Here is a 24,551-nt window from a genome sequence, read left to right on the forward strand (position 1 = left end):
AGGAGGCCAGAGGAGATATCTCCAAGACCGAAGGGAGGAGGCGGGGCCAAGCTACGCTAATGGGCGTGCAAACACCCAGAGGGTACCAAGGGCTAATGAAGCCCCCTAGGAAGGTGCAATGAGAGGTCCTGGGTTCAAACGTTACTTCCACCATTTTCTGCCTGTGCTCCCGGGGAGTCACTCCCCCCACCCCCGCTCCCCACTTTCCAGCCCACCGAGGGAGGCGGAGCAAGGCTTCCGATAGCCCACGAAGCAGCTGGGTCACATGAGCGCTTCATTCCTGTGTTTATTAGCACTTCGCCAGAACCCATTACCATGTGCCCACTTGAAAGGGTCAAATAAAACGAGTCGGGGAAGCCTGCGGACGCAGTACCAAGTGAGGTTTAAGAAAGACTACAACCGTTTTTGCAGGCTTCCAGAGGCGCGCGCGGTCACGAGGCCGCGCGGCCCGCGTGCCGCTTGCGATGCTCGTTGAGGTTGGAGCGCTGGCTGAAGGCGCGGCCGCACTCGGCGCACGCGTAGGGCCGCTCGCCCGTGTGCGTGCGCCGGTGGCGGACCAGACTGCAGTTGCGCACGAAGGCCTTGCCGCAGTCTCGGCAGATGTAGGGCTTCTCGCCCGAGTGCAGGCGCTCGTGCTGGCGCAGCTCGGAGCACCCGCGAAAGGTCTTGCCGCACTCGGGACAGCCGTAGGGCCGTTCGCCGGTGTGCGCGCGCTGGTGCTGCACCAGGCCCGAGCGGCCCTTGAAGGCTTTCTCGCACAGCGGGCAGGCGTAGGGCTTGGCGCTGCTGTGCGTGCGCTGATGCCGACTCAGGTTCGAGCGCTGGTTGAAGGCCTTGCCACACTCCGGGCACGCGTAGGGCTTCTCACCCGTGTGCACGCGCCGGTGCTCCACGAGGTGCGAGAACAGGGCAAAGGCCTTGGTGCACTCGGCGCACTCGTATGGCTTCTCCCCGGCAACGGGCACCCGTGGAGGCCCCTGGGTCCCCTCGCCACAGTCCCCACAGGGCGGGCACCCCAAGAGGAAGGACCTCCGGGCCAGGGCCAGGCTGCGGCGGTGGCGCTCGGCTGAGTGTGTCTTCTGGTGGCGGTAGAGGCCGGAGCAGCGCACAAAGGCCTTGCCACACTCAGCGCACTCATAGGGTCGCTCACCGGTGTGGATGCGCTCGTGCTGCAGCAGGCTCGAGGTGCGCGTGAAGGCCTTGCCGCACTGGTCACAGACGTAGAGCCGCTGGGCCGGGGGGTCAGGGGCACTGCAGCCAGGACCTGAGGCCCGACCACACTGAAGACACATTAAGGGGCCCTCAGCCATCTGCAGCTGCTTGTTGGAGCCAAAGCGCTTTCCACACCGCGCACACAGGAGGGGCTCCTTTGCCATCTGCATCATTTCCTGCGAGGCCAGCCGGGCCCTCCGGGTAAAGTCCTCAATGCAACTGCAGTCCTCCAAGGGGTTCTGCTGAAGGACGGTCACTTGCAGGGTCTTTGGGAAGGTCTGGGTGCCTGAGCGCCGTTCATGTGACCCATCCTCTGTGTGGATCTCGGACAGCTGCGTCCCGGGGCAGCACCAGCGCAACACCTGGCCTCCACAGTGATCACACACCAGGGACTTTTCCTCAGGGGGTGTTCTGAGATGCTGCATCAGGCAGCAGTTGTGGCTGGAGGCCCTGGTACCGACTGGGCACCAACAGGGGCCCTCCCCAGCATGTGGCCCCCGGGGAGTGACTAGGTCAGGGTCCTGAGAGGAGGTGGGGCCACATGGCTCTTGTACCAGCGGTCCTGCTCCTGCACTCAGGCGGGTCCCCGGACTGGGGCTCACACCAAGGCCCCAGCTCCAGGAGCCCCTGCCTTGGGGAGCCATCTTACTGCCTGCTGTCCCTCCATGTAGGTCTCCCTCCCGAGAGGGGCGTCTCTTAGCTGGGTCCTCCGCCAGGGGCCTTAGCTCCATCTCGGGCCTCTCCTCCTGGCCCCTGTCGGCTCCCTGGAGATCTGCCTTGGGGATGCCTCCCTGCCTGGAGTTCTGGGCCCGAGCCTCCATCCTGGGGCCAGCCCCCAACACAGTGTCCTGGCTGTAGGATCTGGAAGAGCAGAGGAGAAATCGAGGTTGGCAGTTCCCAGGAGGGCAGAGGGGAGAGCTGCCCAAGAATAATGACGCCAGGACTGATGGGTTTGCCCCCAGCTTTCCGTAGCCCAGGGCAAGAAGACAAGGAATGACATCAGGCAGTGAGAACCCTGGAGCCCCCTGCTCTGACTCCTGACACCTGCCAAGGTCTAGAATGTCACTGAGGCCCCAGAGAGCATTATCCCTCCTCTTTACCAGTTGCTGGAGCACCATCATCCTTGGCTTGGGACCTCAGCAGCCCCTCCCTTTTAGCAAGACATATCCCAACTGCTCAACTGCCCACTCCCCAGAATCACATCTCCAGGAACCACCAGCTTCCTGGCAGCATGCCCTTCTGACTCCCTGTCTTGACCTGGCCCAACCCTATTCACCTGCCATCAGCCAGGTCTTCTGGGAGGTGTGAGGTGGGGCTCATCTGACAGCAGGGCTGGACAACAGGTCTGCCCCTCCCCACTTTAACCAAGCAACACTGTTTCTCTCAGGTCTGGCAGGCTCACCTACAAAATGGGTATGATAAATGTGAATGTAAACAGCTGAACTTGGGGGCCCTGATCATTCCAGCAACAACCAACACCAAGAAGGCCTGATGCCTACTATTACTATTTCCAAATTCCACTGTGGTTGTTAGTCTTCTATTGCTGCTGTAACAAACTGCCACAAATTTAATGGCTTAAAGCATTGCAAATTTATTAGCTCACAGGTCTGGACAGAAGTCCTAAAGCAAGGTTTCAGCAGTGTTGCTTCCTTCTGGAGACTCAAAGGCAGGATCTGTTTGCTTGCCTTTTCCAGCTTCTAGATGCCACCTAGTTTCCTTGTCGCATGGCCCTGTCTTCCATCTTCAGAGCCAGCAGTGAAACATCAGACTCTGCCCCTCCTACCACTATACAAAGACACTGTGATTACACTGGGCCCAACATAAATAATCCAGGATAATTTCCCACATCAAGATCCATTATCATCGCTCCTAGTCCCTTTTGCTGTGTGAAATAACGCATCCACAGGTTCTAAAGGCTAGGACACGCACATCTTTTGGGGAAGGAGAGGGGTGTTGTTCTGCCTACCACAGTGGCTCTTTCTGAGCTCTTTGTATGGCTTACTGGGAAGACACAGTGTATGATTCAAGATGCCATTTAGGTGAAATAAAACTGAACGTTTCGTCTGCAATCTTCACGGATACACAAGTAGCTCAGAACAGTCCCATCTGGGTGAGGGCTTGCTTAGCAGGAGACAGCTAAAACATGTAGAGTGGGAGGGGTGACTCTGATGTGCAGCAAACATATACGGAGGCATCAGGGAGAGAAGGCCCATCTGGTGGGTAGGAATATAGAACGGGAAAAGCACAGGGGCACCTGGGTGGCTCAGCTGGTTAAGCATCTGACTCCTGATTTTGACTCAGGTCATGATCTCAGGTTTGTGAGACTGAGCCCCGCGTGGGGCTCTGTGCTGGGTGTGGAGCCTGCTTAAGACTCTCTCTCTCTCCCTCTGGCCCTCCCCTCTCTCCCTCTTAAAAAAAAAAAGTTCTAGAAATTTGAGTCTATTTAGTGAAATGGTTCTCACCAACTCTCCCTTGACCAGCTGTTGCTTTTCTGTCATTTTTGCAAATTTCTAACAAGCATGTGGCTGGGGGCACCAGTGGTTTGAAATAACATGGCTCGGAACTACAAAGAATCAGGAAGCATTTAACCAAGTCTCTCTACACGTTTTCAGCCAAGGACACTTCAGAGCAACTGGATGTGGTTCTTTTCAGGATGCTGCTGCCAACCATCTTTGGTGGGTTATTTTGCCCTTGGAAGGCGCCCGGCTAGCTCAGTCGGTAGAGCATGAGACTCTTATTTTGCCCTTGGACATCACAACCACAATGGCAGAAATAGGTTGATGGTTAGTGCTCTGGAGGAAAATGTTTTGGGAGTGAAAATTAGACATACTGAATTGGTTAAAAGTGAAAATTGCAGAGCTGGACACGTTCCCCAGATCATGAGGGGTCAGAGAAGCTGCCCGGCCATCAGTGCTTCACTCTTCAGGAGGCTGCTTGCTGGAGCGTGGGAAGCTGAGGGGCCCACATTAAGGGTGGTTTGTCTGGTCACATGTTCAGCAAGTAAATAGTCTGGGGCATTTTCTAAAGAAACAAAGGTGGCAATAAGGACAAGACCACACCGTGACCTGAGGTTTCTCAAACAGGCCTCACTCCAGTCACGTGATAACTACCAACCCTCCTGTAAGTTCCAGGCGTGCGAGAGTCTGGCCTTCAACCCAAGACAGATGAGGCCCCCTTTCTCCATCTGTACCTCAAAGCCACTTAGTGTCTGGGTTGACTAAGATTTCATGAGGCTACACTCTGGCCCATAAGGATACTGATCCCTGCTGGCTCTCTCTCCCATGGGTGGCACTGATGGGGGCTAATACCTTGGAAATCCAACACCTTCCCCATTGTGGCAACTACCACTTTGTGCCTTTGTTTCTCCACCTGACAATTTAGCCACCTGGAGCTTGAGACGCAAGCAGAGGTGCTCAGAGCCCCTAGAGTAGACTTCAAGAAGGCAGGAGGACATCTGGGTGACACTGAACAATGCCATATTGTACCCCAGTGCCAGACTGTCCATGGGGCCCTTACAGAGTGAGGCAGCAGGAAGATGTGAGGGACACATCTCTTTCCCAAACACTTATGGATTTGAGTCCGAGGATATTCTTTTCCAGGTGGGAAAATGCTACTATCCTACCCTGTCATTGTGTTTATGCCTTGTCTGCCTTGAGATACTGACTATGCAGCTCTCCAAAAGCAGGTGTGGGGACGGACATGGGCTAACTGGGGAGCAAGCAGCTGTGGGCACCACCTGCCCACCAGTGCTGACTACCCTAACTGTAGATGGATAGGAATCTAACCTGCAATGGACACCATGCCCAGGGTTGATGGACCCGGGCTCCGTGGCCATGACTCCTGCAGAGTCCTCACAGGCCCCACCTAGGGAAGGCCAAGGGACCTGCCTTCTCGGGAACGTGGAGCTTGCTGTGCAAATAAAATAGACAAGCTAGGGGTCCAAGTTTCAAAAAGTGTCACTTGTACACTGGGACTGGCAAAGCCGTTGTAGTGCATGGACCCACTGCAGGTGGACTGATTAGCCTCTTCCAGCGAGCTCTCCACACTCAGACTTTGTCCGAATGAGGACAGATGGGCAGGAAGATCTGGCAGGAAAAAAGGCAGTTGCCCAATGCGCTCTCACACAGCTGGTGGGAATGGAAAATGATGCAACCAGCTACAGTGGAAAACAGCCTAGCAGTTCCCCAAAAGGTTAAACATGGCATTACCACATGACACAGCAGTTCTACGCCTAGGTATCTATCCGAGAGAAATGAAAACAGGCAGTCAAGCAAAAACTTGCACACAGATGTTCATTATAGCATTTTTCATAACAGCCAAAAGGTAGAAATAACCCAAATGTCCATCAACGGAGGAATGGATACACAAAATGTGGTTTACCCAAACAAGGGAATACTACTCAGCAATAAAATAGAATGAAATAGTAACACATGGATGGACCGCAGAAAACATTATTCTCAGTGAAAGAAGCCAGACACAAAAAGACCACACTGTATAATTCCATTTATGTGAAAAATCCAGAATAGGCAAATTCATAGAGACAAAGGGTAGATTGGTGATTGGCAGGGGCTGAGAGGGAAGAAGAATGGGGACTAATTGTTTAATGAATATGCAATTTCATTTTGGGGTGCTGGAAATGTTTTGGAATTAGACAATGGTTGCACAACATAGTAAATATATTAAAAACTAAAAATTGCACTAATAACCAACCTGAATTGTACATTTTGAGATGGTTCATTTACGTTACATGAACTGTATCTCAAAAAACAACAAAGGAATGCACCCATGGCACAAAGTGTTCCTGCCTTCAGTGTGCCCAGCTGTCTGCTGTAGAGTAGCCAAGGTGAGTACGCCCTGCAACATCCAGGATGTCATCTGAGCCCCGGCCATAGGGATACTAATGCATGGGATGGAGAGGTGTGTGTGTGTGTGTGTGTGTGTGTGTGTTTAACAATACTTTCGTAACGAGAAAAACAAGGTCTTCAAAACTGCTAGGTAAAAATAAAATATTAACTTCTCCCACATGCCCAAGGTGACTGTACACCAAGCAGTTTTCACATCAGAAGCTTAACCTCTATGTTAACAGCATTCTCCCCAGGTCCCAGACTTCTCTTCAACCAAGTGTCTCTTAATCCACTCATCTCAAGAAGAAAACTCTTGGTAGGAAGCTAGACACACCTGCTGTACCTAATGGGCAACAAGCTGGGGCATAGGGAGATGCTTTATGGTGTCTCAAGCCCCAGGGCACTGTCACCACTGATTTACAGATGGGAAGCTGTGACTTGGCAAAGGCAAGAGCTGTGACTTGGAAAGGGAACTCACACCCCATTCTGTCTGACAACGGAGCCCTGACCTCCACACCCAGGCTAGCCACTGGGTCTCCACCACCATCCACAGCATTCACCTTTTGCCTCTCACAGTGTGGGCTTCGCCCTCTGGTGGATGAGAGCTGTGCAAGGGAAGCCCATCCCATCCACCTCCCAAGCCTCCCCTGCACCAGCCCCCCGCCCCCCGCCGGCCTCTGCCTCTAGTCATGCAGGTTCTGCAGGGTTCCTTGTCTGCCTCCCAAAAGCCAGGGCGACCCCTTGCAGGGGTCCAGGTACAAAGCTGTTGGGGAAGCCATAAGCACTGATATGGGGATGATCATTCCTTTCCTCCTCATACAATTGTAACTCCAGGGTGAACTCTGGCCGCTCACAGAGAGGAGGGGACCCCCAGTGACTACTGAGCAGCAGGAAGGCAGGCACCCATATTTCTGTGCATCAACCCTGGGGAGGAACCAGGACTTCTACAACTATACTTATGTAAGCCCCATAGCCAGGATCCAAGTCCCTTGGGCATGATACCAGGTTGCTATGCCCCAGGTGTGAGGGAAAACAGGATCTGGGTGCCTGCCATGCCTCTGCCCCAGGGCTTCCAGTAAATGTCTGCCTGCAGGGTCATGGTTGCTGGCCTCATATCCTGGTTTGCACAACAGCTGGTGGACCGAGCAGGGCCCCAGGCCAGCACCCAGCATGACCTCCTAGAACCTCAGGGATCCAGAGGCCAAGGACCCACCGGGCTGGGGGAACACATCTGGGGCGGCCTGGCCAATCCGGGACAGCCAATCACCATGCAATCAGTGGACAGGCCAGAGGATGGGTAGCCTGGAGTGTGATGTCACCCAGCACTGGGCAGGTTCCACCGAAGGAACTTGTAGTGGACTGAATGGTGCCCCCCCCCAAAGATACATATACACCCTAACCCCCAGAATCTGTGGAGGTGATCTTAGTGGGGAAAGCATATTTGCAGACGGAGCTAAGGATCTTGCAATGAGATCATCCTGAATTCCCTGGGTGGGCCCTAAATCCAGTAACGAGAATCCTCATAAGAAAAAGAAAGAGTGAGGGAGAAGAGGCGAAGGCCAAGGTTGGAGTGATGAAGCCACAACCCAAGTTACATCTGAAACCACCGGAAGCTAGGACAGTTGCATGGGATGGTTTCCGCCTCAGAGCTTTCAGAAACTGGAGCCCTGATGTCGTCTCATTTCAGACTACTGGCCACCTGAACTGAGAATAAATTTCTGCTGTTTTAAGCCACCCAGTTGGTAGTAATTTGTTATAACAGCCACAGAAAATTAATACAGAGACTGGTCCAGCACCCTTCACAGGATGAGTGGGTTTATGTGTGGGGGCTCTCCTGATCCCTGGTGATGCAGAGTCAGGTGACTGCTCAGTGCAAAGGGTCAGGTAAGACTGGGTGGTCCCAGGAAAGAGCAGCAGCTCCCGCCTAGCAGGAAGAAGCCCTGAACTCACAGAATGTGGGGACCAAGGGTCACCCATTAGCCATGTGCACAGGGCATCTCCAGGCGGTCCCCAGACACCATGCTCCCATAGGTGGCTTCCTCTGCCCATCTACCGTGACAGAAACCTGCCTCCCAGCATCAGACACAGCAAGTGGAAGCTGCAGACCGTGGCTGAGTCTCCCTGCCTCTCTTGCCCTGCTCCCAGCCTGCACCTTCAAACTACCCTACCTGTCTGGACCTGGATGACCTTCCAGTCATGGACCCGGGATCTGAGGCTGAGCTCGGCAAGGGCTCCTGGGAGCCTGTCTCCAACCCTGCACTGCAGCCGTCCCAGATGTTCTCACAGTGACCTCCCTTCTGCCCTGGGTGGGCATGCCCTGCACCCTGAGGGTTCCCCCAGCCTTTCTAACACTCTCCGGGGCTGCTGTGGAGCGGAGCAGGAAGCCAAGCAGCCACCTTCGGGCAAGCAGGGGCTGAGAGGTGAGCGTGTCCCGGGCTGAGCCCTGCAGAACCGCATGACAACAGCGCATGGGGAAAGGTTCGTGAGGCTGGCCGTCCGCAGGGCTGGACACACTCCGCCCAGGCTGATAAGCAGGCGTCCTGTTCGGCACGGCACGGCTGCACGGGCGGTGCACGGCCCGGCGGGGCGGGGGCACCCCGAGCGCGGGCACAACTCCGCTCTGCGCCTGTCCTCCCCACGAAGCCTCCACCGTCACGGGCCTGGCCCTCGGGCCATCCTCGGTGTCAGGGTCGGGGGGACGCGGCGGAGCCGAACCGGGCACTCTTACAGGCAGTGAACGAGAGCAGCGCAGGCAAGGAGCAACGAACAGGAGAAAATGAGCGCGGTGAGGCACAGACGCGGGGCGGCGTGAGAGCGTGGGCAAGAGCGGCCTCTGAGGCCTCTTCGCGAAAGGGGCAGTGGGACTGCGACGGAAGAGGAGCCGGTGTGGGAACACGAGCCAAGGCCGGGAGGCGGGACCAGAGGCGCCAAGAGGGAGGCCGTGTCGGCCGACGGGAGGGTCTGAGCTTGATTCTGAGAGCCGCGACGGCGGGGCCTGGGCCTGGGGCCTCCGCACCTGGGGCTCCGTCTGCACGCGCAAGACGCGGTCCGCGGCAGCCGGGGATAGAGCCGCCAGGCCCGCCCGGAACTGAAGGCCCGCCCTGCGGGGGCCAGCCCGGACCCTGCGCAGGAGGACCGGAAACGCGCGACGGAGGCCTCCGCCCCGAGCCCGCGCGCGGAAGGGAGGGGGTGGGCAGGCGGAGAGGGGGGGGGGCGCGCGCCCAGCGCCCGGAGGCCCCCGCCTCGCAGGCCGGAGTCGCGGCTACGCGCCGAACGCCACTTACTCGCTCGGGGGCGGCCCGCGCGGGTCCCCTGGTCCCCGCCCCGCACGCAGCGCGGAGCCCGCCACCCTCCGCCTTCGGGCCGCCGCGCACCGAGGGATCAGGGCCCCTGCGGCAGAGAGCCGGAGCCCTCGCGAGGCCTGCCGGGAAACGTAGTCCCGCCGCGCCAGGAGCGCCGCGCCAGGACTCCGGTTGTCATGGCAGCCGCGGCCCCTCCACCCAGGAGGCGCGGTCTGACTTTGCGCTGTCGCCAAGGAGACGGCGTGCGGGCCTGACTGGGGCCGTTCCGCGTGTCCGACCCAGAAAGGAACGGCCATTCCCACCTCTCTAGAGAGGAAGAGTGGGGCTGATGCTGGGAGCAGCACGAGGGAAGCACCTCCCTACGCTCAGCGGGCTTCGGCAGTGAGAACCGGGTCGTGCGCGGCACTGGCGAGGAAGTGGGACCCTCACGCGAGGAATCCAGCCCCCTCGAACCGTCAGGTCGCTGGGCTGGGGCTCGTGCCAAAGCCACAGCCCTGGGAGCCTGCGCCCTAGAACACTGTCCGGCCACCTGCCACCCTCCACATAAGTCCCCCTCCTGAGAGGTGACTGCCCCGGCACTGTCCTGCACCGGGGACCTTGGCTTCCCGGCAGGTTTCTCCGGAAGTCCCAAGGCAGTTCACTGGGAGTCAGCCTCAGGGACTGCTCCCTGCTCAGCACCCTGGGCTGGAGCCTCCATCCTGGGTCTGGCCTTCGATTCAGAACCCTAACAGCAAGATCTGGAAGCGCCAAAGAGAAATGGAGAGACTGGCAGTTCCCAGGAGGGGACAAGGGTGCCAGAAGTCATGCAAGAAAACCCCCGCAGCCGAGGAACCTGGGACGGCTTGGACAGATTTCCTAGAGTCTTGAGAGCTGTTAAAAGGTGAGAGACATAGAGGAATTTCAGCAGGAACTGAAGGCGACCGGCTCAGTGGGTGAGGTGACCTCTTGGTCTCTCTAGGCTTGGTTCCTCCCCTCCCCTCTGTCTGCTCTCACCTGTCTGACCACTGGGCGCCTACTGATTTTTGCCTGTCTCTGACCTATCCTCATTACCAGCTGCCCTGTATGTACTTCCAGACTGTCCCTCTGACAAGCCACACCCAACGCTAGCTGTTTGGTGGCTGTGCCAGCCTCATGATGGGAACTGTTGCTGACCTGGGTTTAGAGTCCAATGTATGTGTGTGGTAGACAGAATAATGGACCCCCAAAGATGTCCACACTCTAATCCCCACTACCTGTGAATATGTTACCTCATATGGCAAAAGGGACTTTGCAGATGTGATTAAAAATCATGAGATAGGGTATCCGAGATTTTTCAGGTGGGCCCAATATAATCACAGTAGTCCTTAGAAGAGGGATGCTCAGAGTCAGAGTCAGAGAAGGAGATGTGACGATAGAAGAGGAGGTCAGAGTTGTGTGGTCACAAGACAGGGAACGTGAGCAACCTTTACAACCTGGAAAACAGAGAACCTAGACTCTCCCCTGCAGTCTCTAGAAGGAACGCAGCCCTGCCTACACCTTGATTTTAGCTCCTAAGTCTCACTGGAGTTCTGATCTCCAGAGCTGTAAGATAATAAGTATGTATTGTTTTAAACCACTAAGTTAGTAGTAATTTGTTACGGCAGCAAGCAGGAAAGGACCAATCTCCATAAGGCACTGGGAGATCTTTGACATTTTTTTTTAAAGATTTTATTTATTTATTTGACACAGAGAGAGAGAGAGAGAAAGAGCACAAGCAGGGGAGCAGCAGGCAGAGGGAGAAGCAGGCTTCCTGCATGAGCAGGGAGCCCGATGCGGGGCTCCATCCCAGGACTCTGGGATCATGACCTGAGCTGAAGGCAGCAGTTTAACCAACTGAGACACCCAGGCGCCCCAATCTTTGACATTTTTAAAAGCCATCTCTTTTGTCAGAGTGAGGGCAAGCCCAGAGCCTCTGTCTCCAACATCATCAAGCACAACTTAACCACAGTAGTCTGTTCAGGTATTTACACATGGAGTTCCCTTCTTCTTCTGGCTGGTTTTACATTTTTGGTCGATGTTGTCAAGTTTCCCTATCAATAAGTGGATCTAAGCAAAAACAAGTGAGTTGATATAAATCAGTGGTTCTCAAATGGAGAGTTTTGCCCCCTGGGGAATACTTGGCAATGTCCGGAGACATTTTTAGTTGTCACAGCTGGGGTTGGGGGTGCTACTAGCATATAATGGTTGGAAGCCAGGGATGCTGCTGAACATGTGGTGAAATGCACAAGACAGCCCCACTGCCCACCCCTTGACAAAAATGTCAATAGGGCTGAAGTGAAGAAACCCTAATGTAAAGAAAACCATGAAGTACAGATGGCACATATAAGAGGCAGGGTCGTTTGAGGAAAGTGGGACTAGGCATGGGGAGTTAAGTGAAGAAAGCTAGACATAAAAGGCCACATATTCTAGTATTCCATTTCTATAAAATGACCAGACCCAAACAGAAAGCCGACTTCACAGTATACTGTGCATCACATTTTTGCCAGTACAACCTATCAGTGATCCCCTTGCTCTAACACCTGGGCTGAGTTATCTATTGCTGAGTAACAGAACACCCCAAAACCATTTTATTATGCTGTATGTGGAAGCCAGGATTTGGGCAATGCTCTGTGGGAACTAGGGCCTCAAGGGGGGTAGCTCCAAAGCTGGAGATGGCTGGGGCAGCATCTGGAGCCTGGCACACAACAGAGTTCTATAAATGTCCGCTGAATGGACAACCCATTTTATAAATTAATTAAAAGCAGCCACAATTTTCAGAGTGCCTGTTAGGCACCATCTATCCCTGTGTTAAGAATGTTACACGGATTGGCTCATTCAGTCGTCACTCCACGTCTAAAAGGCGGTGACATCCCGTCCATTTTACAGATGGAGAAATGAGGGCTCAGAAAGAAGCAGCCAGGTGTGGACCAAATTCTTAGCCTTCAGATCTTCAGGAATCTGCAAATGTGAGAGCTCAGAATCACTGCAGGGCTTTAAATGCAGATCCAGAGTCACCGGGAAAGATACTGGAAGCTCACGAACTCCCCGTGAGGTGGCTGCTCGTGTTATTCACAACTTTACAGGTGTGGAAACTGAGGCCCAGGCAATAAAGCCACGCATCCCGGGCTGAACCAGTGCAGCGGGTCTCAGTCTCAGTGAAGTGCTCGACTTCGTCCTAACCCCTCACCTGCCCTGCCTGTCGCAGAAGCCACGCGGCACCCCTCCGCCCCCGCCCCCATCACAGATGGGCTGAAGGGGAGGCCTTCTGCCAAGTGCCCAGGCGCTGGGCGGCTCCGGGGAATTAAGCGTCTCCTCGGGAGCCCTCGCCGTCCCTCTGAGCGCACCAGAGGCTCCGACACAGTAAGTTGCCCAAGCCGCCCGTCCTCCCTAGGCCAGGGCCCACTCCGGCAAGCGCCGGAATCGGAGCCCCCACCCCTCTGCTGCGGGACCGACAAACTGACCCCTCCGCTGCCCCACCCGGACCTTAAGTGCACGGAGTCCAGCCGCTCGTCCCGCAGGGGCGCTGAGTGGGCAGCTGTGGGCGCTGGAGGACTACCATCTCGGTGGTTCTCCAAGCTGGCGCGGCGGCCGGCACCCCTTTCCCTCTAAGCGACCTCCAGGGGAGGCCGCGGCACAGCGCCTTCTTCCCGCCGTTTTGGGCTTGAAAGAACCGGTCGCAAAGGCCTGTAGGAGCCAACGCGGTCTTGAGGGAAATGTAGTTCCGCCCGCGGTCCCAGAACCGGACTCCCCGACGGGTCCTTCTTGGGTGGAGAATGGGGCCGGGGAGGAATAAGCCGTCTCTTAAGGTTAGGACTGAGCATCATGGTTACCATGGCGAGCGCCAAACCTACTCGCCTACCCAGCCTTTACTTGAGGGCGAGGCGAAGGCTTGTTTCCCGGTAAACCTCATCTCTATTATTTTTTTTTTAAGATTTTATTTATTTGACAGAGAGAGAGCGAGAGCAGGAACACAAGCAGGGGGAGTAGGAGAGGGAGAAGCAGGCTTCCCGCCGAGCAGGGAGCCCGATGCGGGGCTCGATCCCAGGACCCTGGGATCATGACCTGAGCCGAAGGCAGATGCTTAACGACTGAGCCACCCAGGCGCCCCTCATCTCCTCTATTCTTTACACCCACGTGCTCCAGGTGAGGGGACAGGTCTGGATCTGATCCAGTATTGCCATCCCAGCCCTACACATTCTGCCCTGTTGCTCCATCCCCACCTACAGTTCCACAGAGCCACCCTGAATATGTGGTTCTAATCTGCAGCTGAGCAAATTGAAACTAGGGAAGGGGCTTAGGCTAGCCCACCCAGCACCTGGCCGAGTGGACTGGCCCAAGCACCTGCCTCTGCCTTAAAGTCTAGAATTCCCACTTTTTTTTTTAAGATTTTATTCATTTATTTATTTATTAAAGATTTTATTTATTTGAGAGAGAGAGAATGAGAGATAGCACGAGAGGGAAGAGGGTCAGAGGGAGAAGCAGACTCCCTGCTGAGCAGGGAGCCCAATGTGGGACTCGATCCCAGGACTCCAGGATCCTGACCTGAGCCGAAGGCAGTCGCTCAACCAACTGAGCCACCCAGGCGCCCAGATTTTATTTATTTGACAGCGAGACGGCAAGAGAGGGAACACACACAGGGCTAGTGAAAGAGGGAGAAGTAGGCTTCCCGCTGAGCAGGGGGCCCGATGCGGGGCTCGATCCCAGGACCCAGGGACCATGACCTGAGCCGAAGGCAGATGCTTAATGACTGAGCCACCCAGGCGCCCTAAGAATTCTCACTCTTGTAACCAGCACCCCAGCCAAGCCACCTACTCTTGTAAGCCCAGCTTTACACATGCTGGTCGGTGGCCAGGACAGTGGGAAAGATCAACTTCTTGTATGCCACAGAGCTGTGGGAGAAGGAAACAGCACTGGAGGAGTTGGAGGAGCAATAAATATGCTTGTTGTACCTCTCTGGGCCTCCATGACTATGTATAAAATGGGGAAACGCACCTAATACAGTTGCTCTGAAGAGTAAGATCAGATTCCTAGACTCCTAATGCCCACCTGGGAGCCTGGGGTCAGGGAGCGGCTTCCCTGGACTGACCTCAACTGTGGGGTGTCCAGATGCAGCTCCTGTGCCCCCAAGGCAGCCCAGGATCTAACCCCATGCTCAGGCCAGCTTCAGGGTGTGTCCTGAGTCCAGGGCAGGGGGGAGGGGGGAAGGGGAAGAGGTTGGGGGGGCAGCAGCTCCTGCCCACGGGTCCTGTCCCCGTGCTTTAATAAAAAACACCATTTTGCACCAAAACAAAACAAAACCAAAACCCAAGCAAAAAAACAGTCCAACAGGACCCGGACTCTCTGGTCTGAAACACTCCTGAAATTGGGGTAGGGGCAGGGGCTAGCCCTTAAAATCAACAGTAAACAAGGCAGATGCTGAGCACCTGCTACGGGCATGCTCAGAGAGTGGGCAAATGGGGTCACTGGGGATCTACAGAGGACCTATTAAGTCAAGTGGCTGTGCTCCTTGGGGTCTGGCTAGGGGAAGCATCCCCTTGGAGGCAAAGGTAGGAACCGGGAGGTGAGGAGCCCCATGCAGCCCTGGAGAAAAACCACCAGATGCCGCCACATTATCCTCCTGCCAGCCAGCACGGGTGAGCAACCACAGCGGTCGCTGCCTCTGGGGAGCCCACCTGGACTTAGTCCACGTCCCAGCTCCACTCCAGGGAGTAGGTTGAGCAGTCGCCAAACAGGCGGAGCGTGTGAAGTTGCAGGCACAAACTCTTCACGCTTGCCACCTGGTCAGTGGGTGGGGACGCTTGCCACCTGGTCAATGGGTGGGGCTACAGCCGCCACCACTGCCGACCCCCCGCACCCGTCCAGTGACCTCGGAATCAACACAGGACCCAGATGTATCAGAGTGGAGGCTGCCCCGCCCAGTTCACCTGCTGGGCACAGCCCCTGGCCCCAGGTCCAGGGCTCCTCCCCAACCTCCGCCCGCACGCGACGAAAGGCGGCAGGAACTGCAGGGGTCGTAGAGAGATGGGGATACCCTGGCATCGGATGAAGAGGGGTCAAGCCGGAAAGGGTCCTCTCTGCGAGGCTCAGGCCGGCAGGAACCCGAGCGTGCGTGGGGGGGTGGGGGGAGGCCGACCCGCGAGAGGAACTCGCGCATGCACGTGGAGGCCAGGCCCAGCGGGGGGCAGTCGTGACCGCCAGGCCCACTCCTCTTCCCCGAGCCTGCAGCTGCGCTTGTCTGTGAAGTGGCCGTGACCTGGACGAAGAAAGAGAGGTGCCGAACTGGCTACCGCACTCGAAACCGGCGGCAGGTGGGGCGTGAAATCAGCGGCCCAGCGGGGCCGAGAGGGCGAGCCTGACTTGTGCCCTCATTAGACATGGCGGCCTTGGCCGCAGGGAGATCTCTGCGCTTGTGCAAGGGCCCCTAAGAACGGGCAAGTACTGGATGTTAGAACATCCGCCAGGCACGCTTGTGGGGCCGTTTCTGCAAGTGCGCGGGCGCAGGGGACTTACGTGTTCCGTTTGGCCCAGAGGGCGCTTTTACATTCTTGTTCCGGATTGGTCCTTGAGTATACGGTGTCTTTTTTGCACACGCGTCATCCCCACTAACCCGGAAGTTTTCGCCCCCTTTAAAAGCTTCGGCCCGCGGTTCGCGGTCTCTTCCTGTCTGTGCCAGGGCAGCGCGTGGTGCGCGCTAATCGATTGTGACGCCCCGGCTGCGCCCTCAGGTGAGGCCGCCGCCGGCTCCGGGGTCCGAGGGATGATTCAGGATTTTCTGAGGACCCATGAGCGACCCCCGAGGCTCGGGGCTCCCCTTGGGTGGGGGGTTCCCCCTCTTTCTCCGGAAAACGTGCTGAGGAACGCGGCGGCGCAGGAGAGGTGGGCTCTCCTTGGTGTCCCGCACCTCCGTGCCGTGCCCCGCGGTTTGGCCCCTGCCGCGGTGAGCTGAGATAGGAGGCTTCCGTTACTCCTAGGTACACGATGCGCTCTCCGGCGCGTCCGCCGTTTTCTCGTCGGTAGCGGGTCCTGGTACGTCCTTGGTGTCGGACACGCACTGTAGCCTTTGCCTGGAGAATGTGCAGAGTTCGTGTACTGACCCTGGGTGGCAGGTTAACGTTCCCCTTTCGTTCAAGAGGAAGCAGAGTCTGAAGCAGGTTGACTCTCCCGGCGTGGCAGAGCTCGTTAATGACGTGGCTGGGGTTTGAACTCGAGCGGGGGCGGTGTCCGGGCATTTGGCATCTCCCTTCCAGATACGGGTCCGTGCAGCAGCTGTTGACCCGGGCCCGCCAGCTCTTGGTTCCGGGGCCGTCGGTGAGAGAGATGCTTCTTGCTTACGTGGCAGCTAAGTGGCTTCTCTAGGACTCAGAAGGATGGACCCAGATGTTTACAGCCTTTCTTGGTTCCACGTACTTCCCGTTCACAGCTGCGGGTCAGCCTCACAGCGGAGGGTGTGCCTGGGCTCTGATAGTTCGTGTTCCTAGGATGACCGAGTGGGAGACAGCTGCACCTGCAGTGGCGGAGACCCCTGACATCAAGCTCTTTGGGAAATGGAGCACCGATGACGTTCAGATCAATGACATTTCCTTGCAGGTGAGGGGGTATGGTGGTTGTGCTCTCCCCAGTTAGGGGTTTGGGGGCACACAGGGAATCTTTCAGGAGGGGTGACCTGAAACTTGTTGCTGTAGAGTCGAAGACGTGACAGGTAAAGGAAGGGTCCCTGGACCACCACACGCACCATGTCTGTTTTTCCCTTGTGTTTTGTGGTTTTTTTTAATTTTTTTTTTAATATTTATTTGAGAGAGAGAGAGTGAGAGCAGGAACACAAGCAGGGGGAGTGGGAGGAGAAGCAGGCTTCCCGCCGAGCAGGGAACCCGATGCAGGGCTCGATCCCAGGACTCTGGGATCGTGACCTGAGTCGAAGGCAGACACTTAACGACTCAGCCACCCAGGCCCCCTCCCTTGTGTTTTGTTAATCGTTTGCTACACAAGATGGTTCCTTTCTCAGGGGTAGCATCACATCCCACAGGGTTTTTGTGTGCATGTTTTGGTTCTGTTTTTCTTTGTGTTTTTATTGTTGTTTGTTTTTGTTAAGATTTATTTACGTGAGAGAAAGAGTGCAGGCAGGGGCAGAGGGAGTCTTCAAGCAGGCTTTCCCGATGGGAGAGGAGCCTGATCCCACAACCCATGAGATCTTGACCGGAGCCGAACCCAAGAGCAAGAGGCTTAACCGACTGAGCCACCCACACACCCTAGTTTGGGGTGTTCATTTGTTGTTGTTTTGTCTCAGATCATTCTCTTGCATCTGGAAATCCAGTTTCCCCAGCCCTATTTGATTTTTGGTTTTGGAGTTTTGTGTGTTTTACTTAGCAAATTTAGGCTATATGCTGTCTAACTTAAATCTCTCTTGTACATTATATAAATGTGTCTCAACAGCACCATTTGTTGAAAAGATTATTTCCCCTATTGAATGGTCTTGGCATCCTTGTTGAAAATAAGTTGAGCATGGGGCGCCTGGGTGGCTCAGATGGTTAAGTGTCTGCCTTCGGCTCAGGTCATGATCCCAGGGTCCTGGGATCGAGCCCCACATCGGGCTCCTCGCTCAGTGGGGAACATGCTTCTCCTTCTCCCTCTCCCTCTCCCCCTGCTCATGCTCTCTCTCTATTTCTGTGTCTCAAATGAGTAAATAAAATCTTTCAAAAAAAGTTGAGCATAGATATATGGGTTTATTTTTGGACTCTGAATTCTTTTCCATTGGTCTGTAAATCTATCCGTAAGTCAGTACCACTCTGTCTTGACTTACTGTAGCTTTTTAGTAGGTTTTGAAATCAGGAAATCATTAGGAGTCCTCCCAGTTTATCTTAACCCTCATACTGTTTTACAGTATGGGCCTCATTAGGACTTTTTGTGGGCCGTTCATTAAAAGAAATTATATTTTGTGACTGCATTGGTATAAAGACAAAGTTTGGATTTGATTTTTTTTCACTTTAAAAGAAAACATTTTTTGTTGTGTCAAAACATACCATGAGGGGCGCCTGGGTGGCTCAGTTGTTAAGCGTCTGCCTTCGGCTCAGCATGCCCCACATCGGGCTCCCTGCTCCGCGGGAAGCCTGCTTCTCCCTCTCCCACTCCCCCTGCTTGTGTTCCCTCTCTCACTGTCTCTCTCTGTCAAAAAACAAATAAAATCTTAAAAAAAAAAAAATATCATGGGATCTAGGCACTATGCCTAGTGGAGGATTCAGTCCTGTTTTTCATCCTGGATGTTTTGTAGAACTGTTTCCCCTCACGGCTTTGTTCAGCAAGGTCCACAGACTTAAAGGGCCAGATAGTGAGTATTTTTGTCTTTATAGGTTAGATGGGGTTTCTGTCACGTGTGTTTACATCCTTGCTTTTTTTTGTGCATCCTTTTAAAAATGTAAAAACAGGGACGCCGGGAAGCTCACTCGGTTAAGGGTCTGCCTTCAGCTCAGGTCATGATCCCAGAGTCCCCCATCAGGCTCCTTGCTCATCAGGGAGCCTGCTTCTCCCTCTGCCTGCTGTTCTCCCTGCTTGTGCTCGCTCTCTCTGACAAGTAAATAAGATCTTTTAAATATAATAAATCTTTTAAAAAATGTAAAAACACGGGCGCCTGGGTGGCTCAGTTGGTTAAGCGACTGCCTTCGGCTCAGGTCATGATCCTGGAGTCCCGGGATCGAGTCCCGCATCGGGCTCCCTGCTCAGCAGGGAGTCTGCTTCTCCCTCTGACCCTCTTCCCTCTCGTGCTCTCTATCTCTCATCCTCTCTCTCTCAAATAAATAAATAAAATCTTTTAAAAAAATGTAAAAACAATTTCTCACTTTTCCCTAGTGGTCTCTTAGGGGCTGGGGAAGCAGAAGTCAGTGTCATGCCAGAATGCTCTTGTCTTGAAAGATGTGCAAGACTCTACCGTAGAGCTGGACATTTTAACCAAACCCTGCCAAGGCATTTGGTGTTTGTGGTTTTTTCTGCCCAGTGTAAAGCCCTGCATGGAGCCCTGTCTACTTGCCTATTTTTGCAGGTGCTTCTCTCCAGGTAGACAACCAGACTGTCATTCTAGTGTCAGAATTCCGTGTTCTTTTTCTGTCATGCCTTGTGTTTATAGAAATATGATGTGTGTGGGGCGCCTCATGTGTTAAGTGATAGAATGACGTTTGGGTGTATTTTACAGTGGAACAGTTGACAGTAGTTCTCTTCACATATGTGTAGTTCCTCTGATTTGAACGCCCCCTAACATTTTGTTGTTTTCTAGACATTTTCTTGGGAAACGATATATGTATATATAGGAAGGATTGTTGGATAATTCTACTAAAACAGTGGTTCTCTGTAGTGATTTTTCCCCCACCCCTTTTAGGTGACACTTGGCAATGTTTGGATACATTTTTAGTTGCTAAAATTGAGAGGGGTGCTACTAGCATACTGGATGCTGCTAAACATTCTGCAGTGCACAGGACAGACCGACAACAAGAGTTAATTGATTTTAAAATGTCCATAGTACAGGGGCGCCTGGGTGGCTCAGATGGTTAAGCATCTGCCTTCGGCTCGGGTCATGATCCTGGGGTCCTGGGATCGAGCCCCGCGTCGGGCTCCTGGCTCGGTGGGGAGCCTGCTTCTGCCTCTCCCTCTGTCTCTCTCCCTGCTCATGCTCTCTCTCTCTATCTCTGTGTCTCGGGTGAATAAATAAAATCTTTAAAAAAATAAATAAATAGAATAAAATGTCCATAGTACAGAGTTTGAGGAACACTTAAAACTGAGATTATGGGATGGCGCCTGGGTGGCTCAGTTGTTGAGCGTCTGCCTTCGGCTCAGGTCATGATCCCAGGGTCCTGGGATCGAGCCCCGCATCGGGCTCCCTGCTCAGCGGGAAGCCTGCTTCTCCTTCTCCCACTCCCCCTGCTTGTGTTCCCTCTCTCGCTGTGTCTCTCTCTGTCAAATAAATAAATCTTAAAAAAAACAAACAGATCATGGGGCACCTGGGTGGCTTAGTAGGTTAAATGTCTGCCTTCGGCTCAGGTCATGATCCCAGGGTCCTGGGATGGAGTCCCGTGTCAGGATCCCTGCTCTGCAGCGGAGTGTCTGCTGCTCCCTCTGCCCCTCTGCCCTGTTCATGCTCTCTCTCAAATAAATAAATATAATCTTAAAAAACAAAACAAAAAGATCGTAAGTTGTGATATTCTTGGTTCTCCATCCCCCTCCCTCCGATTATAACAGAAGTGTTCTTTTTTTCTTCTTTTCAGATTTTATTTAGTTATATGAGAGAGGGAGCACAGGCAGAGGGAGAAGCAGACTCCCCACTGGCCAGGGAAACCAGTGCAGGGCTCCATCCCAGGACCCTGAGATCATGACCTGAGCTGAAGGCAGACGCTTAACTGACTGAGCCACCCAGGCGCCCCAAGGAATTGCTCTTTTTAGTGACTTGATAAAGTCACTTGTTAGGGTTTTACTTTTTTGTGGCAGGCAGGGCCCTCACAGGCAAGCCACCACAGGTGGGTGAGGGCTACCCCGAGTGGGTGCTCAGTCCCCTGGTTCCTGACCATTCTGATCATGGTCCTTCCGTCCCCTCTCCCTGCTGCCCCAGGACTACATCGCGGTGAAGGAGAAGTATGCCAAGTACCTGCCTCACAGTGCAGGGCGCTATGCGGCCAAGCGCTTCCGTAAGGCACAGTGCCCCATTGTAGAGCGTCTCACCAACTCGATGATGATGCATGGCCGTAACAATGGCAAGAAACTCATGACCGTGCGCATTGTCAAGCATGCCTTCGAGATCATCCATCTGCTCACCGGTGAGGTAAGACTGTGAGACCTGATGAGGCTGAATGCCCTTAGTACACCCTAAAGCCAGCAGCTGCCCCGTGGCGTGCATGCCAGGGTCCACCAGGTTTTAGGGGTGAGGAGATGGGGGAGGGATGTGGACTGGATATCAGGTTCATGGCTGCCTTCTCCTAGAACCCCCTGCAGGTCCTGGTGAATGCAATTATTAACAGCGGTCCCCGGGAGGACTCAACCCGCATTGGGCGAGCCGGAACAGTGAGGCGTCAGGCTGTCGACGTGTCCCCCCTGCGCCGTGTGAATCAGGTGGGCTTGGGGCAGAAATTGGCAGTGGGAAGGTTTGAGTCCTGCCTGTGTGTTTTACCTGGAGCGTCCTTTCCTCCAGGAAGCCTTCCTGCATTTCCATCACATTCAGGGCGGATACTAGTTCTGGCCCCCCTCTTGAGCAACATTTGCCTGAGGCACAGTTTCATTTGAGTGTATATTTTTACATACTGTGTGTGGGTGTGTATTTTTTTTTCCATAGACCATTTGAGAATCAGTTGCAGGCTTTCTAATCATTTCCCCCTTAACATTTTAGTGGGTGTCTCCTAAGAACAAGGATACTCTGTCCCCACCATCACTCTCAAGGAATTTAACAGAGATAGAACTGTTTCATGTTCCGTCACTGCAGCTGTCCGTTTTCAATCAAGGGTCCCGGTCAGGAGCACACACGGCATTGGATTTCACCTGGTGCTGCCTGTGGGCTCCTCCTGTGTCTTGTCTCAGTCTCACTGGGCCAGTGGATGGCAGTATGGTAGCCAGCATTTGTTGGTGGGCCTAGGGTACTGGAGGACGATGGCCTCTCTGGTTTGGGGGCATCCTCTGCCCCCAGGCTTAGCTGACCCTTGTGCTCCCTAGGCCATCTGGTTGCTGTGCACAGGTGCACGTGAGGCCGCCTTCCGGAACATCAAGACCATTGCTGAGTGCCTAGCAGATGAGCTCATCAATGCAGCCAAGGTGAGTGAGGACACGGGGGTGGCGGCCAATTCAAGGGGAAGCTGCTCCAATATTCAGAACTAACCATCTATCTCCTTGCAGGGCTCTTCCAATTCCTATGCTATCAAGAAGAAGGACGAGCTGGAACGTGTGGCCAAGTCCAACCGTTGATCACCTCGCTGTGGCTTCAATAAACCTGTCTGCCTTCCGGGCAGCCTCACCCACCTGTGCCAGTGCCTGTCGGGGGGGGGGGGGCGCTGGAGTGGGGATGGCCCCAGTGTCCTGTGGAGCTGCCCACATTCATGACCTGTCTTGGTGTGTGGGGACCCAGGTTCACCAGGGAAATAACTCTGCTCAGGAAGCACCACTGACTCAGAACCATGGCACCCTGGGGTGCAGGCCTGGCCACCTGGAGTGTTCCAGCGTGTTGGACATGAGAGGGGTGGGGTTGTCCTGGCATAGATGTCACTCTGGTCTGGGGAAGGACTTGGTGTTTATCCGTGAGATCTGGGTGGCATCCCTCCATCCTGAGAGGCATGTTAGCATGTTACCTGCAAGCAGCCCCAGGGAGAGGTATCCCAGGCTAGTGGTCTGGGCCACCCTTTCCAGCCCCCTGTCTGCTGGTTTGGCAGGGGCCAGCCCTGTCCAGTGCTCTGTGGAGTCTGCCCACCTTCCACTCGAGGACACCAGAGGTTCCTCTTTGTTCTGGCCAGGTTCCCCCAGGGGCTCCAGGCTGCCTCTGTACTTTTTTTTTTTTTTTTTAAGATTTTTTATTTATTTGACAGCAAGAGAGGGAACACAAGCAGGGGGAGTGGGAGAGGGAGAAGCAGGCTTCCCGTGGAGCAGGGAGCCCGATGTGGGGCTCGATCCCAGGACCCTGGGATCATGACCTGAGCCAAAGGCAGACACTTAACGACTGAGCCACCTAGGCGCCCCTTCCTCTATATTTTGTGTAGTCATGACTGCAGCCTACCCCTGGGTGCCCACAGAGCCACTGCCACACCAGGTTCTTGAAAGTGGAATCATGAGGTGATGAAAGACTTGGGTGGGGGGTTTTTGCCCACCCACTGGTCCAGACTGTCAACGGCCTGTCCACCTGTGCCATCCATTACCTTCCTGCCGCCCCCAACATCCGGCCAAGGTCAGGCTTGGTGTTCATCCTGGAGGGACCTGTCTTGGGGGCGGGCCAGGCAGTCAGACAAGTCTGACAGGTACCTTGGGAAGCTGCGATCTGAGGGAGTGGTACCAAGACAGCACCCTCCTGCCGGGAGGGGCACCTAGAAGGCGGCTGGTGGTAGGCAGAGGACGGGTCAGAACTGGCAGGGACGTGCCAGCCAGAGGGAGGAGGCACCGACAGGTAGGGAGAGCCCAAAGGCCCGCTGGGGTCTGTCACGGTGGGGAACCTCTGGCACTTGTTCTGGGCTTCCGTCACTGCTCTGCTGCTGGGCTCCAGCCCTGAGGCTTGGGTGCCCGCTCCCTCACCTGCCCCTCGAGTCTTGAATGGACCCCCTAGGGTCGAACTAGTTCTCTTAGAGGCCCCTATCTTTTGCTCCTCTCCAGGTTGGCTCCTCCCCATGGCTTGTCTGGGGTCCTTCCAGGTGGCGGGGCCTCAGCTCCCCTCTGCCCCTCCCCTGCCCGGCTAGCTTGGGCCCTATGGTGGCCCCCGGGTCTGTCCCTGGCCCCAATCTGCGCTCGCACCTATTCCCCGCCCCTCCTCGAGTCCGGATGCTTCCTCGACGTCCTACCCGGACACCCTGTTTCTCCGCTTCTACCCCGCGAGTCGCTTACTGTGCTATCCTGTCTGCTCCTTGGCTCGACGCCGCCTGCTTTGGATGCCGCTGCTCTGTTGGGCCCTCCCCTCCAGAGTCCAGTCCCTGACCCTCCGCAGACCCCCTTCCACCGCCGGCTTCCCCGGCTGACGGCCCGCCTCCCCCCGCAGGTCCGGTCCGGATGCCCTGCCCTCGGCCTCCCTGGCTTCGCCGCCTCCGGGCCCCTCAGGGCTCGCTCTCCGCGGCCCGCTCCCCCGGCGGGGAGGAGGGCGAAGTCGACGGCGGCCGGGAGGAAGAGGAAGGGGACGGCAGCCCGGGCTCCGGCCCCATCCTGACCCCCGCGTCCCCCGGGGACTGTCTCATCTGTGTGTCACCCTTCGACGGCGTTTTCAAGCTGCCCAAGCGCCTGGACTGCGGCCACGTCTTCTGCCTCGAGTGCCTGGCTCGCCTGTCCCTGGCCACGGCGGGTGGCGGCGACGCGGTGGCCTGCCCCGTGTGCCGCGCGCCCACGCGCCTGGCCCCGCGCGGAGGGCTGCCCGCGCTGCCCACGCAGCCCGGCCTGCTGCCCCGCGCCGCGCGCCCGCCGCTGCGGCGCCAGGGCTCGGTGCGCTTCGACCGCCGCCGCGGCCTGCTCTACCTGCGGCCGCCGCCGCCGCCGCCCGGACCGCGCA

General features: G+C 55.5%; 3 protein-coding genes across 7 annotated transcripts in view; 2 read left to right on the forward strand and 1 right to left on the reverse strand.

The window, feature by feature from the left end:
- Window positions 1-269: 269 nt before the first annotated feature.
- On the reverse strand, window positions 270-9,551 carry ZNF837 (zinc finger protein 837). Of its 5 annotated transcripts, none has more exons than XM_025849298.2 (2): window positions 9,341-9,551; window positions 270-2,073 (listed from the first exon to the last, which is right to left on the reverse strand). In XM_025849298.2, the coding sequence occupies exon 2, from the start codon at window positions 2,031-2,033 to the stop codon at window positions 432-434; it is 1,602 nt and encodes a 533-aa protein (XP_025705083.1). In that variant the 5' UTR covers window positions 2,034-2,073; window positions 9,341-9,551; the 3' UTR covers window positions 270-431. The 5 variants fall into 5 exon arrangements, with proteins under 5 accessions (XP_025705083.1, XP_025705081.1, XP_073745088.1 ...); XM_025849296.2 differs by having other exon boundaries at window positions 270-2,614; XM_073888987.1 differs by having other exon boundaries at window positions 270-2,997.
- Window positions 9,552-15,942: 6,391 nt separating this feature from the next.
- On the forward strand, window positions 15,943-22,331 carry RPS5 (ribosomal protein S5). The gene is made up of 6 exons (XM_025849378.2): window positions 15,943-16,080; window positions 16,834-16,942; window positions 20,943-21,152; window positions 21,311-21,439; window positions 22,034-22,132; window positions 22,214-22,331. Exons 2-6 carry the CDS (start codon window positions 16,835-16,837, stop codon window positions 22,280-22,282), a joined length of 615 nt encoding a protein of 204 aa, XP_025705163.1. The 5' UTR covers window positions 15,943-16,080; window position 16,834; the 3' UTR covers window positions 22,283-22,331.
- Window positions 22,332-22,426: 95 nt separating this feature from the next.
- The window catches only part of RNF225 (ring finger protein 225), a 3,868-nt gene continuing 1,743 nt past the window's right edge, over window positions 22,427-24,551 (forward strand). Inside the window, 2 exon segments of the mRNA XM_025848731.2 lie at window positions 22,427-23,468; window positions 24,051-24,548. Of these exon segments, the coding sequence (XP_025704516.2) occupies window positions 23,144-23,468; window positions 24,051-24,548 (823 nt within the window). The 5' untranslated portion in view covers window positions 22,427-23,143.

The sequence above is a fragment of the Callorhinus ursinus genome, unplaced genomic scaffold (assembly GCF_003265705.2).
Source record: "Callorhinus ursinus isolate GAN/ISIS: 27379988/994484 unplaced genomic scaffold, GSC_fseal_2.0 scaffold100, whole genome shotgun sequence".
Classification (NCBI taxonomy): domain Eukaryota; kingdom Metazoa; phylum Chordata; class Mammalia; order Carnivora; family Otariidae; genus Callorhinus; species Callorhinus ursinus.